At 40.8% G+C, this 21,477-nt stretch overlaps 4 protein-coding genes across 7 annotated transcripts in view; 3 read left to right on the top strand and 1 right to left on the bottom strand.

Annotated features, from left to right (window-relative positions):
- The first annotated feature begins 1,263 nt into the window (after positions 1-1,263).
- tnnc2.2 (troponin C2, fast skeletal type, tandem duplicate 2) lies at positions 1,264-4,367 on the top strand. The gene is made up of 6 exons (XM_056385458.1): positions 1,264-1,380; positions 2,213-2,264; positions 2,637-2,780; positions 3,121-3,235; positions 3,372-3,508; positions 3,736-4,367. Exons 1-6 carry the CDS (start codon positions 1,378-1,380, stop codon positions 3,765-3,767), a joined length of 483 nt encoding a protein of 160 aa, XP_056241433.1. The 5' UTR covers positions 1,264-1,377; the 3' UTR covers positions 3,768-4,367.
- Positions 4,368-4,800: 433 nt separating this feature from the next.
- taf13 (TATA-box binding protein associated factor 13) lies at positions 4,801-5,589 on the bottom strand. Of its 2 annotated transcripts, none has more exons than XM_056385459.1 (2): positions 5,501-5,589; positions 4,801-5,388 (listed from the first exon to the last, which is right to left on the bottom strand). In XM_056385459.1, exon 2 carries the CDS (start codon positions 5,381-5,383, stop codon positions 5,009-5,011), a length of 375 nt encoding a protein of 124 aa, XP_056241434.1. In that variant the 5' UTR covers positions 5,384-5,388; positions 5,501-5,589; the 3' UTR covers positions 4,801-5,008. The 2 variants fall into 2 exon arrangements, with proteins under 2 accessions (XP_056241434.1, XP_056241435.1); XM_056385460.1 differs by having other exon boundaries at positions 4,801-5,385.
- A 29-nt stretch (positions 5,590-5,618) lies between these two features.
- Positions 5,619-13,230, top strand: slc35c2 (solute carrier family 35 member C2). Of its 2 annotated transcripts, none has more exons than XM_056385454.1 (10): positions 5,619-5,733; positions 6,748-6,958; positions 7,195-7,345; positions 7,884-7,947; positions 8,089-8,161; positions 8,970-9,138; positions 9,721-9,804; positions 10,374-10,549; positions 10,797-10,926; positions 11,465-13,230. In XM_056385454.1, the coding sequence occupies exons 2-10, from the start codon at positions 6,848-6,850 to the stop codon at positions 11,596-11,598; spliced, it is 1,092 nt and encodes a 363-aa protein (XP_056241429.1). In that variant the 5' UTR covers positions 5,619-5,733; positions 6,748-6,847; the 3' UTR covers positions 11,599-13,230. The 2 variants fall into 2 exon arrangements, with proteins under 2 accessions (XP_056241429.1, XP_056241430.1); XM_056385455.1 differs by lacking the exon at positions 5,619-5,733 and adding an exon at positions 6,101-6,435.
- Positions 13,231-14,158: 928 nt separating this feature from the next.
- Positions 14,159-21,477, top strand: part of LOC130175147 (collagen alpha-1(XX) chain) — a 28,607-nt gene continuing 21,288 nt past the window's right edge. Inside the window, exons 1-3 of one of the 2 annotated variants that reach the window (XM_056385452.1) lie at positions 14,159-14,515; positions 18,185-18,352; positions 20,367-20,471. In XM_056385452.1, the coding sequence (XP_056241427.1) occupies positions 18,199-18,352; positions 20,367-20,471 (259 nt within the window). In that variant the 5' untranslated portion in view covers positions 14,159-14,515; positions 18,185-18,198. The remainder of the gene's footprint in view (positions 14,516-18,184; positions 18,353-20,366; positions 20,472-21,477) is intronic. The other variant, XM_056385451.1, reaches the window with a different exon arrangement.

Raw genomic sequence — 21,477 nt, 5'->3', positions numbered from 1 at the left:
CTGGTCTTATCTCCCTATTCCTGTCCCAACCTCAAACTGGCCTCCATGCTGGACTTTGCAAAATACCTCTGTTTGCATAGATAGTGCCTTACACCGACTTCCCTGTCTCATTCAATACTAGAAAACTGTCATTTCTGCAGGACTGATCTTCACGCAACGGTCTCCCAGCACAGAGATCTGACTAAGCCCCACTGTGAGAGGTAAAGCCGAGCAGCCAGCCAGCCAGCACTGGAGGCTTGAGACAGGCAGTCACAGAGCAGATGAGTTAATTCTCCCTTTGGAAAATGCAGGTCTCCCTCTGAGTATATAGCCTGCAAGCCCCCCACCACCTCTCAAAGCATCATCCCCTCCCCTTTCTTCACAGCTGCTCCTCAGCATCCTATCCCCCTATCCTGTCTCTCACCTCGGGCCCTCCCCTCAGGAACTGCCCGCCATATAAGGAGCATCAGGTTGTGTTTTTCAGTGCAATGTGGCACCGAGGTGCGTGGGTACCCGCCTCGCTCTCTGCAGCCTAAAATTTGCCTTCTATTCAGGGCACGGCTAAAGGGGTGGAGGTGGGGTGGGTTAAGGGGTTGGGTGAGATTGGGGGTCCACCTCACAGCATTTTTCTCTTGGTTTTGAGTTGCACGCCCAGATTGAAACGCCATCATCACAAAACCCATAACCTACTTTAAAAACTCTTGCCACCCCCCCCTCACTCACCACGGTCTTATATTTACAAGGCCTAAATGGAAATCAACAGTGTGAACTGACGAGCTCCAAGATCTGTAGCTTTCTTTTTAAAATTCATTAAATTTCAGTTTATTATTTTAGGAGATCAACACTGAAAGTTGCGCCATTTCTAGAGAGTAACGTGTTGCATACTTTTTTTTTTTTTTTTTTTTTTTTTTTTTTAAAGTGTATGAATAATTTTACAGTAAATCACAGCTCAGTCTTGAGTCCTACTTCTGATGATCTCAGTTTTAACAAACCAGCTGACACAAAGAACGATATATCCTGTGCGTATTTGCATTCTCCCCCAAAAACTTTAGCATTATTCTTTCCTTTAGATTTTTCCACCTTGACCCAGAATCCCCACAGTGCTAAAAAACTCCTGCTTTACTTCTTTTACATTCTTAACCTTGCAACTTCAAGAAACAAGAGCTTTCCCCTCCAAAGTGTGATTGGCTTGCCCTGGCCCCAGAACCCTAAAAGTTCAGGATACTAAATCTGGAGGCCTGTGAGAGGCAGGGGGCGGGACCTGGCTGTCCCGTTTAAAGTGTGTCTGAACCTTCACTTGACGTCTAGTCTCTCTGTCGGGGTGCACACGGATTGACCACTCCTTTGGGCTTTTCTTTTATCCTTGGATATTTGGGGGGGAAAAGCTAATCCACAAACATGGTAAGACCAGTTGTGCAAATGAGCTGCTGCAGCTAATCCGTGCTGAGGCCAACCTGCCATCAGTTGTTAACCAATAATGATGAGAGCCTGTGAATTAATCATTGACTAATAAGGGGATTTGAATGGATAAAAATCAATCCGCTGAGTTGTTGAGAAGCATGTTCTTCTTTGGTCAATAATGCATAAATGTTTATCTGTTGGCTTCCCTTAAAACAATTCCTTATTCTAAATATGACAGATGAATTTTAGTTGAATTTTAATTGAATTCTTACTAATCAGGCCAATAACTACACCTGAGACATTTATCTTGCATGCAAAAATGCTCTTAATCTACGTAGAAAGTTAAGAATGGGTGCTGGGAGCAGGGTGGGTCTCAGCTGTGGATTCTGCTTGGGCGACAAATTCCCGGGGATTGGATGTCTGCAGGCCATATACAGCGAGCCTAATGTGTTGAGCCTGAAATAGCCGCACTAATTTTCACCATGCGCGCGGAACCTGTTGAGTCGCGGCCACTTATTTATCCTACATAACTGAAATGATTGATGAAATTGTTATTATCACAAACCTTAATCATTACAATATCTCTATTTCTGAAATGTGTCATCTGTGCGTCATGGCATTTTTTTACACGTTTCACTTACAGATGTTGATTTTATTTTAAACATTCCCAGTGTCTTTCTTTGAATGAATCATGGGAGCAGTTTATGACCTGGAAATTGACCGTTGCGAGGCTCAATGTAGCCTCTAGGTTTTGTAATGGAATAATGAATGAAGCCTACATGAATTCTGTAGTGAATGATGAAGTGACAGAGTGGACCCTGTTTTCTTCCAGACTGACGCGCAACAAGAGGCCCGCTCCTACCTGAGCGAGGAAATGCTGGCTGGTGAGTACAGGCCGCAGTAACGCGTTACTTTGGCACCAGTACTGTAACAGATTACTAATGATAAGAAGCCTAGTTGTTTTCATTTATCACACCTCTAAATACCAAGATGAAATAAGCCATCCAGGTTTACTATTCCTCATTTTCAGAATGAGCTCCATTAGAAAAGGCAGACAGTACGAGATGCTTTGCGTGGGCTCAGTCCCCGTGGTGCTTTGTACTATTTAAATGAGCAAAGAGATGCTCAGCACAAAGCCGCAGTGACGACAGATGTGTTGCTTCAGTTATTCACACACAGGCAGATTTCACAGTTTTTCAGTCTGTAGAGACATGGAGAGGTTTTCTGGACTTGAACCGTTTCCTCGTCTCTTCCAGAGTTCAAAGCCGCCTTCGACATGTTCGACACCGACGGTGGCGGTGATATCAGCACCAAGGAGTTGGGTACCGTGATGAGGATGCTGGGCCAGAACCCGACAAGAGAGGAGTTGGATGAGATCATCGAGGAGGTCGATGAGGACGGTGAGCGACGGATAACTCTGATAGTAAAATGTGTCTTTACGCACAAGCAACACAATACACCACAAGTATTAACAGTAGTAGTAGTAGTAGTAGTAGTAGTAGTAGTAGTAGTAACAGTAACAGTATCTAACACTTTGAAACCAAAGCTACTTCTGCTTGATTCTGCTTTAAATTACACAGATCAGTAAGACATAGAGATCCAGTGTCTCCTTTCACTGTGGTTCATGCGTAAAAATTGTGCGCAAAGACAAGCGCGCTGTTGTGTCCAACATGGAAGCGCAGGGCACTTGGCTGACCTGACCACCGTTAATCAGTTATGTGGCTTCTTCCTGACCCTCAGGCAGCGGCACCATCGACTTCGAGGAGTTCTTGGTCATGATGGTGAGGCTGCTAAAGGAGGACCAGGCTGGCAAGAGCGAGGAAGAGTTGGCAGAGTGCTTCCGTGTGTTCGACAAGTACGTTCACACTGTTGCTGCACCGTGGTTCAGTTATATAATATTATACACAGATTTTTTTTTTTTTTTGGCTGGCAGTATTTTGTTTCCTTATGTTAGTGTTTGTTTATGTTTACAATTTCTGTGTTTTGTCCAGGAACGCCGACGGCTACATCGACAGAGAGGAGTTCGCCCTCATCATCCGCAGCACCGGCGAGCCCATCACAGAGGATGAGATTGATGAGCTGATGAAGGATGGAGACAAGAACGCTGACGGCATGCTGGACTTTGACGGTACGTGCATGATGATGATGATGATGGTGATGGTGATAGCAGCCTCAGAGCATTCCTATATTTCTGATGTTTGATGAGATTTTAATAACCCTAATATTGGCTACTTACAGTTGAATTTATATATTGTGTAAATTGTGAATTATTTTTTCAACCTTTATCCTTTGTGAGGATGATGAACACTGTGTTTGGGGTAATAATGACTCTGCTCCATCGCCTGTCTTTCCCAGAATTCCTCAAGATGATGGAGAATGTGCAGTAAAACCAGAAAGACTCATGGACATTCCTCCTCCCACCCCCTGTGAACACATCTGACTCCCCATTGATGTCCTCAAACTACCCCCCCAGCACTCTTCCTCCTCCTCCTCCTCTCTCCTGTCCACCTGGTTCACTGCCTCTCTTCTCCATCCTCATAGTCATCCTCAACAGACAGCTAGGGCACCCGGCGGGGGGGTCGCTGGCTGGGCTACACTGTTCCCCAAACCCAGCTCGTCTGTGAATGCAGACGGCCTACGGATGCTGCGCTGACACTGTTCACCGTGACAGGACGGCGAGGCTGCAACGGGGAAATTCGCTGCACACACCTTTTGCAGTATATGCATGGCGTAACATGTCATCCGCGACCCCCCTCACCTCCCCCTCTGCTGGTAATGCTCTGATCTTGATGTAGTCTAGATAGATCGGCAGCCTGTTACCTGCTGCTTAGACCAATTCATCCAAACACTTCACTGTACAAAGAAGTAATTTGCTTGAACAGAATAAATGAAACTAACACATACTCACTTGTAGTTGGTCTGTCATATTTATGGTCTGTGTAAAAAATTTTGTTTTGAGGAATATCAATAAAATCTCTTTGTTTCTTCTTTTTGTCAATTTCGTTTGAACCACAGCTAATTTTATCTGTGCTGAACATCCAAGTAAGTGCTGTTCACATCTGTAGGGGACCCACAAAAACTCCATTAGAATTACTTAACAGAGATAGATAATTGACTATGAGGTCATACATTTTTCAGGTCCAGAACTTGTGGCTAGGCAAGTGACTGCGGTAATGTCGTCATAGGATTTAGTTAAGGGTTCAAGCCTGTCCGATTCTCCACACTGGAAATCTTTATCAGAGCTATGGTTTTAACGATGCAGATGATATACAGTGAGTGCAGTGTGATCGCAGCTGCATTTTGATGCTTCGGTTGATTTGTGCATGAGATGTTAAGCCATAATTGGTCACTGTCCAGAACTAAAAGAACAGCCTCTCCTGGGTATTCTGGTGTAAAAATTAATATTGATGACTTTGTGAATTTAATCAATATTCAAGTTACTTTATTTAGACAGTCGCAGGCGATATGACACTTTGACATCACTCATCCTTGTCATACCATCTGTAAAATAATGCAAATCACTCGTCACAAAAACAAAAAAGTTTGGACAATAAAATGGAGTCTGAACAAAGATAAACCAAATGAACAGCAAAATTAGATGTATGTAAAGAAGTGTCCCAGGGTGAGTTCATGAGCCATAATTTGCTTCGTCGAAAGCTTTCCGGGCTCTCTTCAGCTCCTCGTTCATGGTCAGCAGGTCTTTGACTCTGGCGAACTTCCTTGGGTCTTTGCGAATCAGAAAAACGATGTCCTCCACCTGGACGCGGCCCTGGCGTCCGATAGACATGGCTTTGTGGGTCATTTCCGTGATGAACTCGATCACCAGGTCCTCCAGGATATCCACGGACTCCGTGTACGGGTTCTGGTCGTCTCCGAAACCGTACATCATACACCGGAGCTCCTTGGAGAAGAGCCTCTTCCTCTTCCCGTGGCCGACGTCGACCCCGCTGGTCCCGTCATCCAACTCCTCGTCGAAGCCAGTCTCGTCCTCCTCATCCGCCATTTCTGCTGGAAAACACACGGATACATTACGTTAACATAAACTTTTACATTACACTTACACTGTTATAGTACGTAGTTAATGCACAATGCATAACTCCGGGGGAAAGAAACCCGTTACCTCTCAGTTCAGCCGGGATAATAACACAGATCGGTCTGTGGTCTCTGTTGACTTCCGCCTCAGATTCTTTGACTGAGGAAGAAATTCAGGGTAAAAACGTTACCTACTAAAAATACTGCCCCGTGTGGTAACTTCCTCTGAACTGTGTTGTCCCCCCCCGAGGAATGATCCGCATGATGTTACACTACAAAGTTTGCGTATATTAATCTGCCATATTGTCAACATGACTCACGGTAGGTTTCTTTAATATCACATTTTGACTGTTTTCTTTGTTTGCTCCGGGAATATGCTTTAATGTTTCTAGACAAAACAAGGCCAAACTTAATTCAAACAGATGGTATTTTAAACATTGATGGCGTTTGAATGGATCACCAGCTTGCTGTATTGTAAATTAGCAACATATATTTAGCTGTTTCTCGCGTTTTGTGTGTATTATTTAAATGAAACACTCCTCGGGTACAATCGCGAGCAGTGTGAACTAAAGCAGAAAAGTCACATTTTTGTTAAATTGCATTTATTTCCGGTGAGGTATTTGGAAGCCGAATTGAAGAGTGGCTCATAACAATTCAACGAAGGCCTTAAGTCTTACTGCATGTGGCTTGTAGGTGACAAATCAATACTGCAACGGTTAAATGGAGAGATTGATCGGTGGAGTTCAGTATGCGGGTGTAGTCAGAGCAACATGACACGTAACGGGGGCAACGCACTGTGTACTCTGTCACCAGTTGCGTTAAGCGAGTGGTGATGGTGAAAGCTTAACGTAGTTTACTGTCTACATCAAGCAAATAACTGCTTTTTGTACCGAGTTAGCTTATTAACTAATAGCCGCCACACAATGCCGGTCTACACAGCAGGCTAGTGTCATCTAAAGGGGTAAAACGCTAGTTAGCGCTGAAAACAATAGGTCCCGTCAAACTTTGCCAAACAACAATCTGGTGAGTGCTACCGCTGCCTTTGGCTAATATTAGCCGAAGCTGTCCAGGAACTAACTCAGTTCCTTTTTTAATAATTTGTCGGTAAATTGTACTTAACATTATGTTATTAGTGGCTTAACGGCTAGCTGACGTGGTTTAGCGGTTAGTTGACGGTGGTTGTCAAACTTGAGCTAAAACTAATGTTACCGTTAAGCTAACAGTGCACCAGGGCTTATTTACAACTCAAAAAAACTGTGCTTCCTCACTGTACTCAAATGCAACCTAACTCCCTCCCTCTTCCCCGCTTCCACACGGGGGCTCTCCCTCCTAAAGCACTCAGCCATGGCTGATGGACAGGGGTGCAGAGTCAGTTTGGAGATGATGACCTCTACAGCAGCTGTCTGAACTGGACAGCTGATCCCAGCAGCCCTGGATGGCGTGCCCCGTCCAGTTCCTCTGCCGGGGGCTTCGCACCGTTGGACTGGTTCTCCTCTACTATGTCTTCTCTATAGGCATCACCTTCTATAACAAATGGCTGATGAAGGTAAGTGAAGGTGTTCACTGGCTTCCTATTAGTAACATGGTTCCTCCTTTTTATTTAAGAATATTAACGAAAACAATCTAAGATGAATCGCTGCTTTTGCTGTCTGATGGGTTAAGCCGTATGGTGTTTCTCTCTGGGGGTGTCTCCCAGTGTCTCAGGATCCAGGACCTTGAGACAGTGGGAAATATCCCACCTCAACTGTGTGAGATGACCCTGTCTTTTTCTCTCTCCCTCAGGGATTCCACTATCCCCTTTTCATGACGTTAGTTCATCTCACCATCATCTTCTGCCTGTCGGCTCTGACGCGTCGGGCAATGCACTGGCGGACAGGGAAACCCCGTGTTATTCTAAGCTGGAGAGATTACCTCCGTAAAGTGGCTCCCACTGGTGAGATTTTAGGGGAGCCTTGAGTGTTTTACCTAACTGTGTTCAGAAGGCAGCTCAAAGTGTTCAGAGAACAGTGAGCTAGAAAAGGGACTGACAGTCAGCTCTTATCATGTTCACTGACATAATCTTTCAGTGACGAGTACTTTGGCTAAAGTCCACATTGATAGAAACATGACATCACAACTAAAGGGGTAGTTGAAGATTTTAAAAAAACCCAACAGAGCAGCAATCACAGCAATTAACCGTCATTAAAAAAGTAGATTTATTTGATATATATAAATGTTAATGTTATGATTGTCTCGCCCCTTTTTCTGTTTTGTCTTGAATCAGTAACAGGCAGCAGACAGTATTCCAGCTATGCAGCAAAATATCCATGCTCAGAGCCTCAAATGAGCTGTTTTCAGTGTTATTTAGATAATTATGAACTCTTACAGTATCTCTTTTCACCTTTGATGTCCTGCCTTATTATTCATAATTGATAGTTAGAAAATAGTACACCAGAAACAAAGGTGTTCTAAATTCTGTCTGTCTTACCCAGCCTTGGCCACAGCATTGGATATTGGACTTTCCAACTGGAGTTTCCTCTTTATCACCATCAGCTTGTAAGTTTGTGTCTTTGATTTTTTTTAAACAGAAGATATGACTTCAATATGAAATGATAAACTTCAGCTTATTAGTGTTTCTATTTAACCTGTTATTGGATTGTTCCATTCTACCGTGGCTCTTATCTTTTGTCATTCAAGGTACACTATGACCAAGTCGTCAGCTGTTGTCTTTATCCTCTTTTTCTCTCTGGTGTTTAAACTAGAGGAGCCGGTAAGTGACAATTCTTTTTAATTTTTAAATTATGTGCTATGGTGTACATTAAAGGTCCCATATCGTATAATGTGAGCTTTCCATATCTCTTTTAATTATAAAGCAGGTTTAGGTTCTATTATATATTCTCCTTTGTATGAAACGCCTAGTTCGGAGGCCCAGAAATTACTTCCTCATCCTATTGACATCAATACGTCTGTTGGTGCTGCCCACCTGCAAGCTTGGCACACCCCCACACAAGGCTCAGCACATAACTACTTATAATAATTATAAAACTACTCCAAGTTACAAATATTGTCATCCGAAGTCTTTGCAGACTGTCCAGTCCTGACAGTGGGTACGCTTGTTTCCTGCTCCGGTCCAGCTTACTTCAGAGGGGGGAGGGGCGTCTGACTGAATAGAGTACAGTTTAAAATGTACAGAAGAAGAAAAATAATGTCTTTTTAGAACATTAAAGCATTTAACTCTATTTGGGTCAACACCATGAATGAACTGCAAAAGTGTAAAATATGAGCCCTTTAAGTTTGTACAGTGAAATATTTTTGTCTATAGTTTAGTAGAAGTTTGAGAATAAAGCAAGGTAAACATTATACCTGCTTATTAGCATCGTCACTGCGAGCATGTTAGCATGCCCACCATCAAACGTGTCCCTCTATCTATCAATCAGTTTTACTTTTATTTTCCATTCCATCTTCTCCATTTGTGTTTTTTGTGGATCTGAACTTCTGCTCCTCTTCTCTATTTCTGTATCTGTTTTGTTTTTTTTGTTTGTTTCTCACCATCTTTCTCTTCTGTCCTTTTCAACCAGAACCCATTCCTGATCCTGGTGGTCCTGCTGATCTCCAGTGGCATGTTTATGATTACATTTCAAGCGCAACAGTTTAACCTGGAGGGATTCATCATGGCGCTGCTGGCGTCCTTCATAGGCGGGATCCGCTGGACCCTGACTCAGGTCCTCATGCAGAAAGCAGAGCTGGGTCAGTGTTGAATATATGTTGAGCACACCTGTTGCAGCTGCTGTGCTTTAGGGCATTTTAGCCACATGGACACCTAAACTCAACTATGACTATATGCTCCCTCACTCCAGTGACAACCCACCCTGAATGAAATGAGATATTGAGGTAAACAGATGAACAAACTGCTACCTGTGAAGAATCTGAAAGAGGCAGAATACAAATGAAAACTTGTGAATGGCATTTTAGCTTTTCACCAAACACCTTCATCCAACTTTTACTTACTTTCAGTCATCTCGCGATGCGCTTCACAACCCTCTCACCTTGAATGAACAGATAAATAAGAAGGTTCATGTGAAACCTTTGGGAGAAGCACTGCAGCAATACAAATGTGAAGAATAATGAAATTAAAACGGTATAATCAACGGGCAGCTAAGAGAAGAATTAAACAGATGTCTGACAGAACTATTCAGTACATCTGAATTTGTAGTTAAAGGATGCTTTGCCAATAACTGTAGCAATGATTTTTAAAAGCTGAAACTCACTCAAGTTTATTGTTTTCCTCTTTCAACCTTTTTTTTTGTTTCATCTTGTTCCTTCTTCCAGGCCTTCAGAACCCAATAGATGCCATGTACCACCTACAACCTCTCATGTTCCTTGGCCTCTTTCCCCTCTTCCTTTATAACGAAGGTGAGAAACACTCCGAAGCTGCAGTTCTTCTTCCTCACTGCAGTAAAGAGTGATCAACTCTATAGTCCTGGTTATAGTGTTTCAGTTGTGTTCAATGAAAAATGTTATATAAACATTACCCAGCCTCAGTAGCTTTACTATTTGCACTCCAGTAATCCAGTCTTAATGATCACAGTGTGATTTTTGGTAGTTAGGAGATGGAACCCTAGTAAACACTGATTCACTGATTTGATACCACGAAATTTGTTTGTAAATTTTTCATACCGTTTTAAAACAGCAGCTGTTACTTTCTTTAATGCAGTGGTATTGGATTGGTACTGGGTATGGGAATTGGTATCAGGAAGGAAAAAATGATATAAGAACACCTCTAAATACAATTATGTTCATTTACGTTCAGTTTCTCTGCATTTTCTGATAACAAATCAACACTGATAAGGTATTTCACTCAGGTTTAACCTTAACGTGCTCAAGCAGTGCTACAGGTGACGTTTAGCACCTTATTACCTCTTCATAGAAGCTGATTAGTGTCTTGTAAGTAATGCCTTCATTACACACCTCTCTCTCTGCAGGGCTGAGCCTCAGTACCTCAGAAAAGTTGTTCCGGGTGACGGAGCTTTCACCTCTCCTTTACTCACTCTTCACGCTGGGCATCGGCGGCTCACTGGCCTTTGGTTTAGGCTTCTCAGAGTTCCTGCTAGTCTCTCGAACCTCCAGCCTCACTCTGTCCATATCAGGGATCTTCAAGGTACTGTTTCAGTTCAGTGTGTGAGCTCACTGTGTTGGCTTTTATTGGCTTATTATAGGAGTCTATTAAGCCAAAACACTACAAACAACTATGCTGTTATTCTATCTTTGAAAGTTTCTGGGTCAACTTTGATCAACTTTAGTTTTTTGCTTTGTAAAGCCTGATGAGGCTGCAGTGTTCTGGTCTTGTTCAGACCCACTAAATACATCCTTTCTTTTGTCCCTGTTATTGTCTTGTTTTCCTGTAGGAGGTGTGTACTCTGCTTTTGGCAGCAGCTCTGACGGAAGACAAATTGAGCGGGCTTAATTGGATGGGATGTGTTGTGTGTCTGTGTGGCATTTCATTGCATGTGGGACTCAAGACATATTATTCAAAAAGTAAGTTCATTTTTATTTTTTGTTTTTGTTCATTATATGGTCTGAAAAAAAGTCAATCAAATATTTAAAAATCCCTTTTAGATATGTTTAATGATATATAAAATGTGCTTTGAATAAGAATTTGTGTCTGATATGGTTTTTCTTGTTTAAAAACTTAAAAAATTACATCTGTTCCTTCTGTTTTTAATTTCAAAAGTTTAACTACTGTACACAAGATGTTTCCTACCTCACTGAGCAGGCTTCAAGTTTCAACATCACACTTGTGTGAGTTGCCTATTGAACCAGGATTGGCTTCCACACTCTTTGTGATGCCACAAAATCATGCTCGTACATGCACGTCTTACACAAAGATTTAATTGAGCACAGAGAAGCTTTCCCTCTTCAGTCGGAAAATGTGACAGTAGCGTTTAGTGTTACGCTCTGTCAGGTTCAAACATCTAACTTAGGTAACAACAATCACACACATTTCTGAGTGGAGGTGGCCTCTAAGAAGTGATGATAATGCTGACAGTGTCAATTTTGTTTTATTTTCCATCAGATAAGGTGCCGTCTCTAAGGCAGCTGAACAGTAAGAGCCCGGAGCTCGAATTGCCTTTACTGCAGCAGACCAGAGACGAAGCAGAGGAATCAGCTGCTGACGAAGATGAGGAGCAAGAAATCACTCTGCACTGACATCACAGGATGTCAGTCCTTTACAACTCTTCCATCAGAGGGTTTGAACAGTGACGCCAAATAAATGCTGGAGCACTTCCAAAAACTGTTTGGAACACACTGCCACAAAAAAAGAGGGAACAGCATCTTCAGCTCTTTACTTCCACTGATCCTGTCTTCAGGCGAGGCCAGGGCCTCATTATCAGCTGTACAGTAACTGTGGACTTTGAACGTGACATAAGTTATGATGCTTTGCCTTAGGGCCGCTCCAGAAACGTAGCTAATACATGCAAGTGTCAACAAAGTATGATGTATGGAGGAAGAGAGTGCCACAGCTTTAGATGATACTTTCACACCTTGAATTGTAGTGGGTCATTTTTCTTTGCTAGATACTTGTCACTGTGGAAACATCTTACTTTGGTACATATACCTATACATATGTGTATATAGGTATATATTAATAGCATTCTGCAAAATGGCACTTGCCCCCACAGAATAAGCTGTTAGGAGACTGAAGCGCGGTTACAAGTGTTTGATTAAGTGAAAATCAACTAGAATTTGAAGTGTTCTTGTATCCTGGTAAGATAATGTGGGAGCCGTGGTAACCAGATTACATTATTTATTTGCCTTTTAAATATGTAGCCTGGTTCTGAAAAGAACATCCTTAAGTTATTTTGTGTAGAAGCGAGAGCAATGGCACATGTGTTATATGGGTCCAGAGATTTCTATTTTTGCAGATGGCTTTGCTGATCTTGTTTGTCGGCTGATTTATCTGCTGTACAATTCAATACAACCAGATCAACATGATCCGTAGGGCTGCAGTGATTATCATAATCATAAATAAATCTGCAGGACATTTTTTTGACTAATCAAATAATTGTTTGGTCTAAAAAATGTGAGGAAAAAATGAAAAACGGCCATCACAACTTCCTAAAGCCTTAAGGTTCCTCTAGAAATTCCTTGTTTTGTCCAACTGTCTAAAACTCACATTAGACAACAGCAGCAATTCCTCATATTTTGTAGAACCTTTGAGATAGTAGGAAATGTTATATTTATATTTGAAAAATGACTTGAATGGTAAATTAATTATCAAAGTTACAGATTCATTTTCTGTTGACTGACTAATTTTATTGATCAAGTGTTTGAGTTGTAGAAGCAAAAATGGCTGATGCCAAGCCCTGTCTCAGAAAACAGATGTCCTGCACCTTTGCAAAGGACGGATTGATGTCAGGTTTGGTGGCATGAAGACCCTCTCAATGTGATCATTTTTTTATTTTTTAATGGTATGTGTCCTAATACTGGAACATGTCACAATAAGGCCATTTTTAATCAAGTTTACTTCATAGTCTCTAACTGAACATAAAGGATTAACTGAGCTGCAGAGTTGTAGTGGTTAATGGAGAGATGTGATATGATTATACCTTATTGTGCCTTGTTAATGTTACAGCATTGAAAAAGGCTACTTTTAAGAGCTTATTATATATATAATTAAATCTGTGATTATGCAGCTGAAGTTCTTCAATTTTAAGCCATTTCAGAGGGTAAACGTCTTTGAATGTTTTCTTTTTTTTTTTTTTTTACATCATGAGTTTCTGTGAAAATGCAGCATTGTTGCTAAAACATTGAGAAATAAAGTTAAAATAATAAAAAAAATATCGTCTTTTTTAATTCAAGCCCACTTCAAAATCTCTTTTTCTCCTTCTCCCTTATCGGCTTAGATTTTATTGCATTCCTGTCCATGCTAACTTGAGCTGTCATTGAGGTAACTGAGTTTATTTACATTCAGCTTAGTTAACTGTGCTCCTGCAGGGAACACAGGTCTCTTTAAGTCTGGTTCTTATCCAATAATCGAGCCCTACTCCATCTATAGCTGGAAAGGTTTCCCCAGCAAAATTCTTACATTAGAAACATTTCTGTTATTGTACAGTGAACATTTTGAAATTTAAAGGTCCCATATTTTACACTTTTCCAGTGTTTTATTAGTTAGTTTTGATATCCAAGAAGATATAATTGTAAAAAACCATCTCAATGTAGTTTTATATCTCCCTCTGGCTTCTCTCTGGGGCTCTAGTAACATCAGGTCTGTCAGCCAATCAGAGGAGAGGAAGCTCTGAGCCTCTCTCCTGATTGGCTGACTGATTTCTGAGTGAAAATTTAGCAGATTTCAGATAAACCCTTGGAGAAACCAAATCCTGGGAGGATAGATGGTGGGTCCAGGTGAGCTGGGTTGAGATGTGACTGCTTTGTTGTGACATCACAAAGTTACAGCAGTCCTGACGGCCTGTTTTATGGCTCGGTTTCTGAATACAGGCTGTGTGTGTTTCTCTGTGGACTGAGCACTCTGATATTTATAACCTAGCCCTGCTTTATACCCGAGAAAAGACAAAGAAAACCTCACTTTATACAATATGGGACCTTAAGGTTGTTGTCTATGACTCACAGGTGGTATCTTTGCTGTAATTAAACATTCATACAAATACCCACCCTGCCCCTGGTGGACCTGCCAGTCCAGACTCATGTAGTTTAGCCTCCGAGTATGGTCACGGTCCAACACAGCTGTTTGGAAATTATTTAATTACTCAGTAATGCAGTCTTCATGGAAAATAGGCGCCTGAGATTAAGCCGTGGTCTCTGCATGTCATTGCTGCTCATTCACTGATAGGGTGCAATATGGTGATTAATTATCACACCTACAGAAATATTTAAACTGGACTTGTTTGCTCTTTGGAGGTTTTATAGCCTTCTCCGGAGCACCACGCCCATGCTGGAGCAGCGGGACGGCCTCGCTTCTCGAGTTTCACCCCGGGGAGTTCACATACTACCTGATGCAGGGAGCTGGCTCCACAGTTAAGCGAAACTGGCGCGTGCTGACATCTCACCTGTGGTATGCTGTGTGGAGTCTGTCTGGAGGAATAACCTGGACTCACCGAACGGCCAGGTAAGACCTCACCTGGCTGCTGCAACAAGGCGGAAGAAGTTGTTGTATCATTGTCCCTGCACGTAGTTTTGTTCTCGTTAAGTACGGAGGTCTCAAGTAAACGAGGGTGTACGTTCAAAATCAAGCTGTGTCTATTGTTCGTTTTACTGTTGTTAAAGAAACAAAAAAGTTTTCACGCGAGCCGACATGGGTATGAATGCAGCGAACTTTCATCTTTACGAAACTTACATGCATTAAAATAACTCAGTATATAATTCTTATTGATTTAAAACAACTAAATATCACATTTCTTGCATTTTCTGCATTGCAGTTACTGAAATAAACGAGCTAATGTTCGCAGTTACCAAGTAACAGCGTCGCGTTGTTCCTTGCGTCAATAAACAGCTTGTAGCAGCGCACACTATCATGCAGCAAAAGCACTAAAGTATTGATTAATGTACAGTATTTGTTATCAGCGTTATTGATATTATAACAACCGTGTTATTCATTCATCTGTCAATACACCAGCGTTCAAAAGTTGTTTGCAAATAAATGAATATACACTTATATGTAATTATATATACTTACGACTTCATTATAGAACCATTCAGTAATGTTTATATAACGCTTATAACTGCTACATAGTCGTGTCTACATAACATCACTTTCCTATTACAAAAGTCCCTCTATTTTAACACACATAATGCAGTTGAATGCAGCTACTGAACATTTTAAAGTTTACATATGTATATATATATATATATATATATATATATATGTATGTATATATATATATGCACAAAAACATTTTCAGGGGAATTTCAAATTTACCTGTGAAGACATGTTTGATATTATTACAGCTATTATTGTCATTCATTCATCTGTTTATACACCAGGGCTATCTATGGGTTCCCTCAGGAGGACTTAATTGTTGACAAATACATTAATAAACATTTATATATAATTATATGTACTTACAACTTCATCATAGTGTGTTATAACCATTTAGTAATGTATATATAAAGCTTATAATTTCTAAATAAGTGTTGTTGCTTAAGCAGTTAGTGTCTACTTGCCTCACTTTCATATTACTCAGTTCATGTGTACAGTATATGGTGGTTTTTAAATTTAAATGTAAGTTTATGACATTATTGAGCTCAAAATAAATTCAGACTTCCAAAGTCTGATGTTGCATCAAACCACCTGGATACTTGCTGGGTGAACTGGAGTTCAAGCTATTGTGTAGTGGTCATTTCTTCCTGGTGAGATCACTCCAAAGGCAGTAAAGGCATCAATAAATGAATGATGATATTGACTTGAGGCCACTTTAGTCTCAATGTAGTGTAGTCATCTACAGATGCACAGAAAGAGAAACCAGATCAATATCAGCATTAGATAACTAATAGAAGTAATTAATATTCTAATTCCATAGACACATCCGCAGACATTAGAATTAAAAGTACAGTGTGATTTTCTTTTCTTATTCAGAGAGAAAAACCGACTCTTTAAAAATAGACACCAACATAATCTAGTGTAAGTGTACTGTATACACTAAAAATATCAGATGACTTAAGAGGTCATTTGCAGTTATGTCCAAAGTTAAATACTGTTGTCTGGATTTTTCTTGCCCTGACAACTTAATTGCATGAACAGAGAAAATTGAAAAGAGGGTCAGTGAAAGAGGAAACGGTCTAATCCTCTTGGCAGGTAGATCCACCGGCATTGCATAACAATACCCATCTTTTCCTCTGTGTCTGACGGGCAGGCAGACAGGTATGCATGACATGCGACTCAAGTACAAACTCAGACTTGGCAACATTCAGGCAAGCAGGTACATGTGAAACACGAGAAAACATACAAAAAGAGCAATATAGTCACGTCACATACGGCACATGATGGCTGTATATCAAGTGGTCTGAAAAGCCTTTAGGCAGACTTGAAGTTTCTGTCAAACCCTCTCCAGTGGTGGCCTTTGTAATCATGACATAAGTCTAAAATACAAGTAGAAGGTTCTGACAGGAAATAAATGTCAACGACGAATGAAAGAGATTCTACATTTAAAAAAAAATGACATTTATCTTTTGATTGATAGGATAATTTAATGTTTTTTTCAAACTTGACTACCATCAGAGATAGAAAAGATTCTATACTGTATATATATATATATATATATATATATATATATCAATCATATATCTATCATATAGTATGTGTGTTTAATATGCAGCTTCTGCAGGTGCTAATTATATTGTCAGTAAAGCTGTCAAGTATTTTCATCTCCTCACCCGTCTTCGCTTTTTCCATTCCCTGTTTCACATTGAACCAACTGAACCTTCACTCCACCAAACATAATTTAACGGATGAATTTTATTTGTTCTGAACACTTCTCTCATGCACGGCCTCTGGTCTGTGACTGCCAGTGTGATAGCTGAGCTACCAGTCCGTTAATTGCAGCTTTGTTCAGCCTTCATTCTGTTGAACAGTCTTCTTATTCACAAAGAACAAATGTCAGAGGTTTTTGCCTTTGTTTTCTAAAGAGCACCTGCCTACACAACTTATTGACTTTTTCCTACAGTTTCCCAGCATACTCCAAAATGATAGAGTACATTTAGCTTTATTTGATCAGAATCAGGCCTTTTAAATGTAAAAATCAGCTGTGGTCAGTTAACTTTTACTTTATGACCCCTGAAATACACGACGCCTAGTTGTGATGATTGTATACATATGTATTGTAGCAGAGTGAAAACAGTGGCTCTCAAAGCTCTTAGAAAAAATCCCATGTTTGCAAATAATCTTTCTTGATGAGACAAAAAGCATCGAAACATTCTAATAAAGTAGTGTGGTTAGTATTAGAATAAGTTGAGGGTATTTGTGTTCGTGTGTACATCTTGTAAATGCTGGCCGTTTCAGACAGAGGCGTGTTAGTTTTATGGCCTCCTAAAGTGCTGCGTGTTTGTTAATATTACAGCCCTGTGCATGTCATTAGCTGTGTGAAGTTTGAGGGTCTGTAATGGGCACAAGCACAGAAGCACCTGTAGTCTGAGTCGGCCATAAAAGAGTTCCCATGGGAAAATGTGACAGGATTTGCTAGGGCCCAGGCAAAGACATGAAAATTGGTGCTTTTGTTTTTCCAAAATGAAAAGTATTTTATCTGCCACTTGTTACTTTGGCATTAAACCTGTTGAAAAGCCAGTGAATCTGTCCAGAAAAGAACAATATCAGCCAATATTATTTATTATTTTCATGGCTGATTGATTCTCAGGGTATCTTCTTGATTATAGTGGACAATGCTGCAAGTTGACTAATTCAGATTTCTTTCTTGGTGTGACCAGCAGAGTAAGTTTGCTGTCATGGAAAAGAAAAAAAAAAACAGCAAATCTTGATCAAATCAAGTTGGACCAATATTTAAAATGTTTGATTAAAGGACCAGTGTGTAGGATTTAGGAGAATCTGTTGGAATAGGATATAATTACCTGAAACTAGGAATTGTTGTGTTTTTATTTGAGGGGTGAGGGGAGGGGTACTCAGTTGGTTGCAATCTGCAACCTCACCTCGAGATGACACTAAATTCTGCACACTGCTCCTTTAAGAAATTATTTCAATGAATATAAATGAATACAAATTATAGCAATAATATTACAGTATATATAATAAGAAGATATGAATACCTTTGTTTTTCATGATTTCCAGGCTCCACCTGTCTCATGTCTCCTCACCTCCCCGCGTCATCTTCATCATCTTCATCTTCTTCATCATCATCATCATCATCATCCTCATCATCATCATCTTCATTCTGGCTAATGCTGTTTTTCCTGCTCAGTGTCCTCCTGCTACTGTCCCCGGGGGTCCATGGCCAAGGTAGCGTGCCTTTCATAGCCAATATATGCCCCTTGATTTCCACTTAAAGGAAAACATGTCACCAATATGTCACATCCACAGCTGGAGAAGATGAGTCTGAGGTAGTGCATCATGCTAGCAGGGTCCTCATAGGGTCTAGAAAAACATCTGTGTTGTATTGTAGTCAGCCTTTGGTGCTAAATATCACTTTCGCTTACGTTGTTATGGATGAAATTGTAGTACTGACACAAGAAAATGCCCAGAAAAAAACTGATAAAAAGTAGAAGTGCCATAGCCTTGTACTTTTCTTTGAGAGGAGACACAGCTAGCTAGCTAGTTAGCTAGCATTTTATATTTCAAAAGATATAAAATATTTTACCATAACCAATAACATTAGCAAGTGTTATTGTGTTAAAATTAGAAAAAAAAAATAGTTGTGAAATGTTATGAAAATTAATTGTAATACAGAATTGCCATTGCTTTATTCTTTTTTGTAAGGGAATATACTGTAAGAAATGCTAGCTTATTAGCTATCTATATCTAAAGGGAAAACCAATAATGTAAGTATACACAACATTTCACACAAGTCAATCATTTTATGTATTTTAATACAATCATCCACATTTACTATGGTCTGATTTTCACTTTGATATTTTATACAAGACCTACACTGTTTCGTATATTATGTTGTTTGCCGTTGCTCATCACATTAGCAGTGCTTGTACTAGTTTGCCATGAAGCAGATTGTTCCTTTTTCTCAATTTTAAATTAAAGTGTCACTTTCAGAGCCAAACGCTAACGTGCGACTCGCTTAGACAGCTGAAGTGATTAATCTGTTAGGCGCACGTGAAATGAATAACTGAAAAACATGGCTAAAACTCTTTCTGTGTCGACACGCCGCCACACTAGTATTACCTATTACCGTGTACAATCAGTGAGCACTGCATGCAGCTCTATGAACACCTGGTGCAATACATCACGGTGCAGTGATTTTCAATGATGTTGACCTCCTTTTCAGAATTTTGTAATTTCTATATTTATTTTGTGGTCACTTTATTGCACATATCATTGAAAAAAAAACTATCAGCAAGACTCAACGGCCTTACTATTTCAGTGCTGAACTTAAATATGTCAGGCACAACCACACAAATCTCTTTCCCCACGAATCAGGAAGTACAACGCAGCTACTGTGCTGGTCTACATATATCCCCGCCTGCCTGGAAAAGTTGTTTTTGCTAGTGGGTCTGTTAAACCTTGACCCCAGTCTCTCTAAATCCCCATTACACTCTATAAGATCCTCTGCCAGGCACCCAAGAAAAGGATGACCCTCCAGAGGCCCCTGACCCAAATATACAGTCTCCCACACACACACACACACACACACACACACACACACACACACACACGGACATACACATACACACATGCATACATACATGTCAGTCAGAGTGCTGAGGGTCATACATCCACAGAGGCGATGAAGACAAAGTTCTGTGATTCATGTTCATGTCTACACTCCTTTGTCTTCTTTGCTTCCGTTTCCCCGCTGCCCCCCCCCTCCTCTCCATCTATTACCCTGCCACATATTACATACAAAATCCTGACACAGTGTATGTCTGTGACGTTCCTCTGACATGACCTATGACCTTCCAGTTCCCAACCAGCGTCTTGTTCCTGTTTCTATACCAGACTCGAGGACAGGGCGTGCTTTGATGGATGAAGGGGCAGCTGGAGAGAGGGATGGACGGAGGGCGAGAGGATAGAAACATGAAAGACGCTGCTTGTTAGAAAACCCTTGCTGGAAATTATGTAGATGAAGTCGAAACAAGAGATGGATTTGATTTAGGGAGAAGGAAGTGAGAGGGCTTATTTCTTTGATCTCTGAAAAGCCTACAACTGTCGTGCTCTCCCCTTTTTCTTGACCCAAATCTTCGACTAGGGCAACACGGAGACACTCATGCATTTCAAAACCTGAATCTTTTTTTTTTTCTTCTTCTTTTTTTTCTTTCTTCCCTTTGTCTCCGTGAATGTCAAGGTCGTCTGAAGCTCACGGTCCTATCTGAGGACAGACTGCAGATGAAATGGAAGGAGGCCGATGGACCCGTTCAGGGCTACAAGGTCCGAGTGAGGCCCATCTCAGGTGAGACTCTCCTGGCTGTGTTGAAGTGTCAAACATGCAGCGTTTACACTTTACACTGTAAAGTTGTGCAAGGAAAACATTATATGAGGAGGCAAGTAATATCTGTGCTTTACTCTGAATTGTCATAGCTCATGTCTGTTGTTATGCCTGAATAATAAACCGCCCTGCTCCATCACCACGGATCATTTGGGATTTCCACTCCCATGTCCTGCTGCAATGCCTCTCTAGTGCGTTCACCCACGTCTACATACCTTTGTGTATTTTTAGTCTCAGGCTGTTATTTTCTATTTGGCCTGTAATGCTACAGCGACTTCAAGTTCAACTTCAGCTTATTTAAAGTGCACATGACCCAAGGACTCTCTGCACAGTTCACAAGGTAAAAAAAACACGACTTCACTTCACATGTAGAAGAACGTGCACACACACACACACACACACACACACACACACACACACACAACACACACACACACACACACACAGAGGTAATAATGTTGATATAACAACAGGACTGTGGTTAGGAATTTAAAAAGAGATAGAGATCATGTAATCAGAACAGAAATGATTCCTCAGCCAGTGAGACTCTCACTCTCTAGAATAGAGGGCATGATAACATTTCATGTGCTGAAGAAACCTGGGCTGACATGTAAGAAACCTGTGAGCTGCTTTGATAAAACTAGTTGAAAGAATGGTCTCTAGATAAGTCCTGCGTTTTCCTTGAATTTATAGAGGTATATCATAAAGGGATTGACCAAGATCCAGTCCCAGTCTGATCATAAACGTTTTACATCAGCATACATCTTCAGCGTGAACCTGGATTCCTCCTTCTCCAGTTTGAAACAGCAAATCCATCTAGTGTGAAAGTGCCTTTTATCTCAGTGCAGTCCCGACTGCTGTGAACATGTTAGTGTCTCTTGCTTCACACGTGATGGTTTGGATAAGAATGCAGTCGCTTTATCCTCCCCTTCTCCTTCACATCTGTGTGATTTTTCCTTAACTTTTTTCC

This window comes from Seriola aureovittata, chromosome 9, assembly GCF_021018895.1.
Source record: "Seriola aureovittata isolate HTS-2021-v1 ecotype China chromosome 9, ASM2101889v1, whole genome shotgun sequence".
Classification (NCBI taxonomy): Eukaryota; Metazoa; Chordata; class Actinopteri; order Carangiformes; family Carangidae; genus Seriola; species Seriola aureovittata.
Note: the sequence above shows the minus strand (reverse complement) of the source record. Positions and strands in the feature narration are given on the sequence as shown.

Coding starts and splice junctions, on each gene's coding strand:
- tnnc2.2 (XM_056385458.1), top strand. Junction 2,265..2,636: donor GAGCGAGGAAATGCTGGCTG/GTGAGTACAGGC, acceptor CGTCTCTTCCAG/AGTTCAAAGCCGCCTTCGAC. Junction 3,236..3,371: donor TGCTTCCGTGTGTTCGACAA/GTACGTTCACAC, acceptor TGTTTTGTCCAG/GAACGCCGACGGCTACATCG.
- taf13 (XM_056385459.1), bottom strand. CDS start 5,383: ATGGCGGATGAGGAGGACGAGACTGGCTTCGACGAGGAGTTGGATGAC.
- slc35c2 (XM_056385454.1), top strand. CDS start 6,848: ATGGCGTGCCCCGTCCAGTTCCTCTGCCGGGGGCTTCGCACCGTTGGA. Junction 9,805..10,373: donor CCTCTTCCTTTATAACGAAG/GTGAGAAACACT, acceptor CTCTCTCTGCAG/GGCTGAGCCTCAGTACCTCA. Junction 10,550..10,796: donor CCATATCAGGGATCTTCAAG/GTACTGTTTCAG, acceptor GTTTTCCTGTAG/GAGGTGTGTACTCTGCTTTT.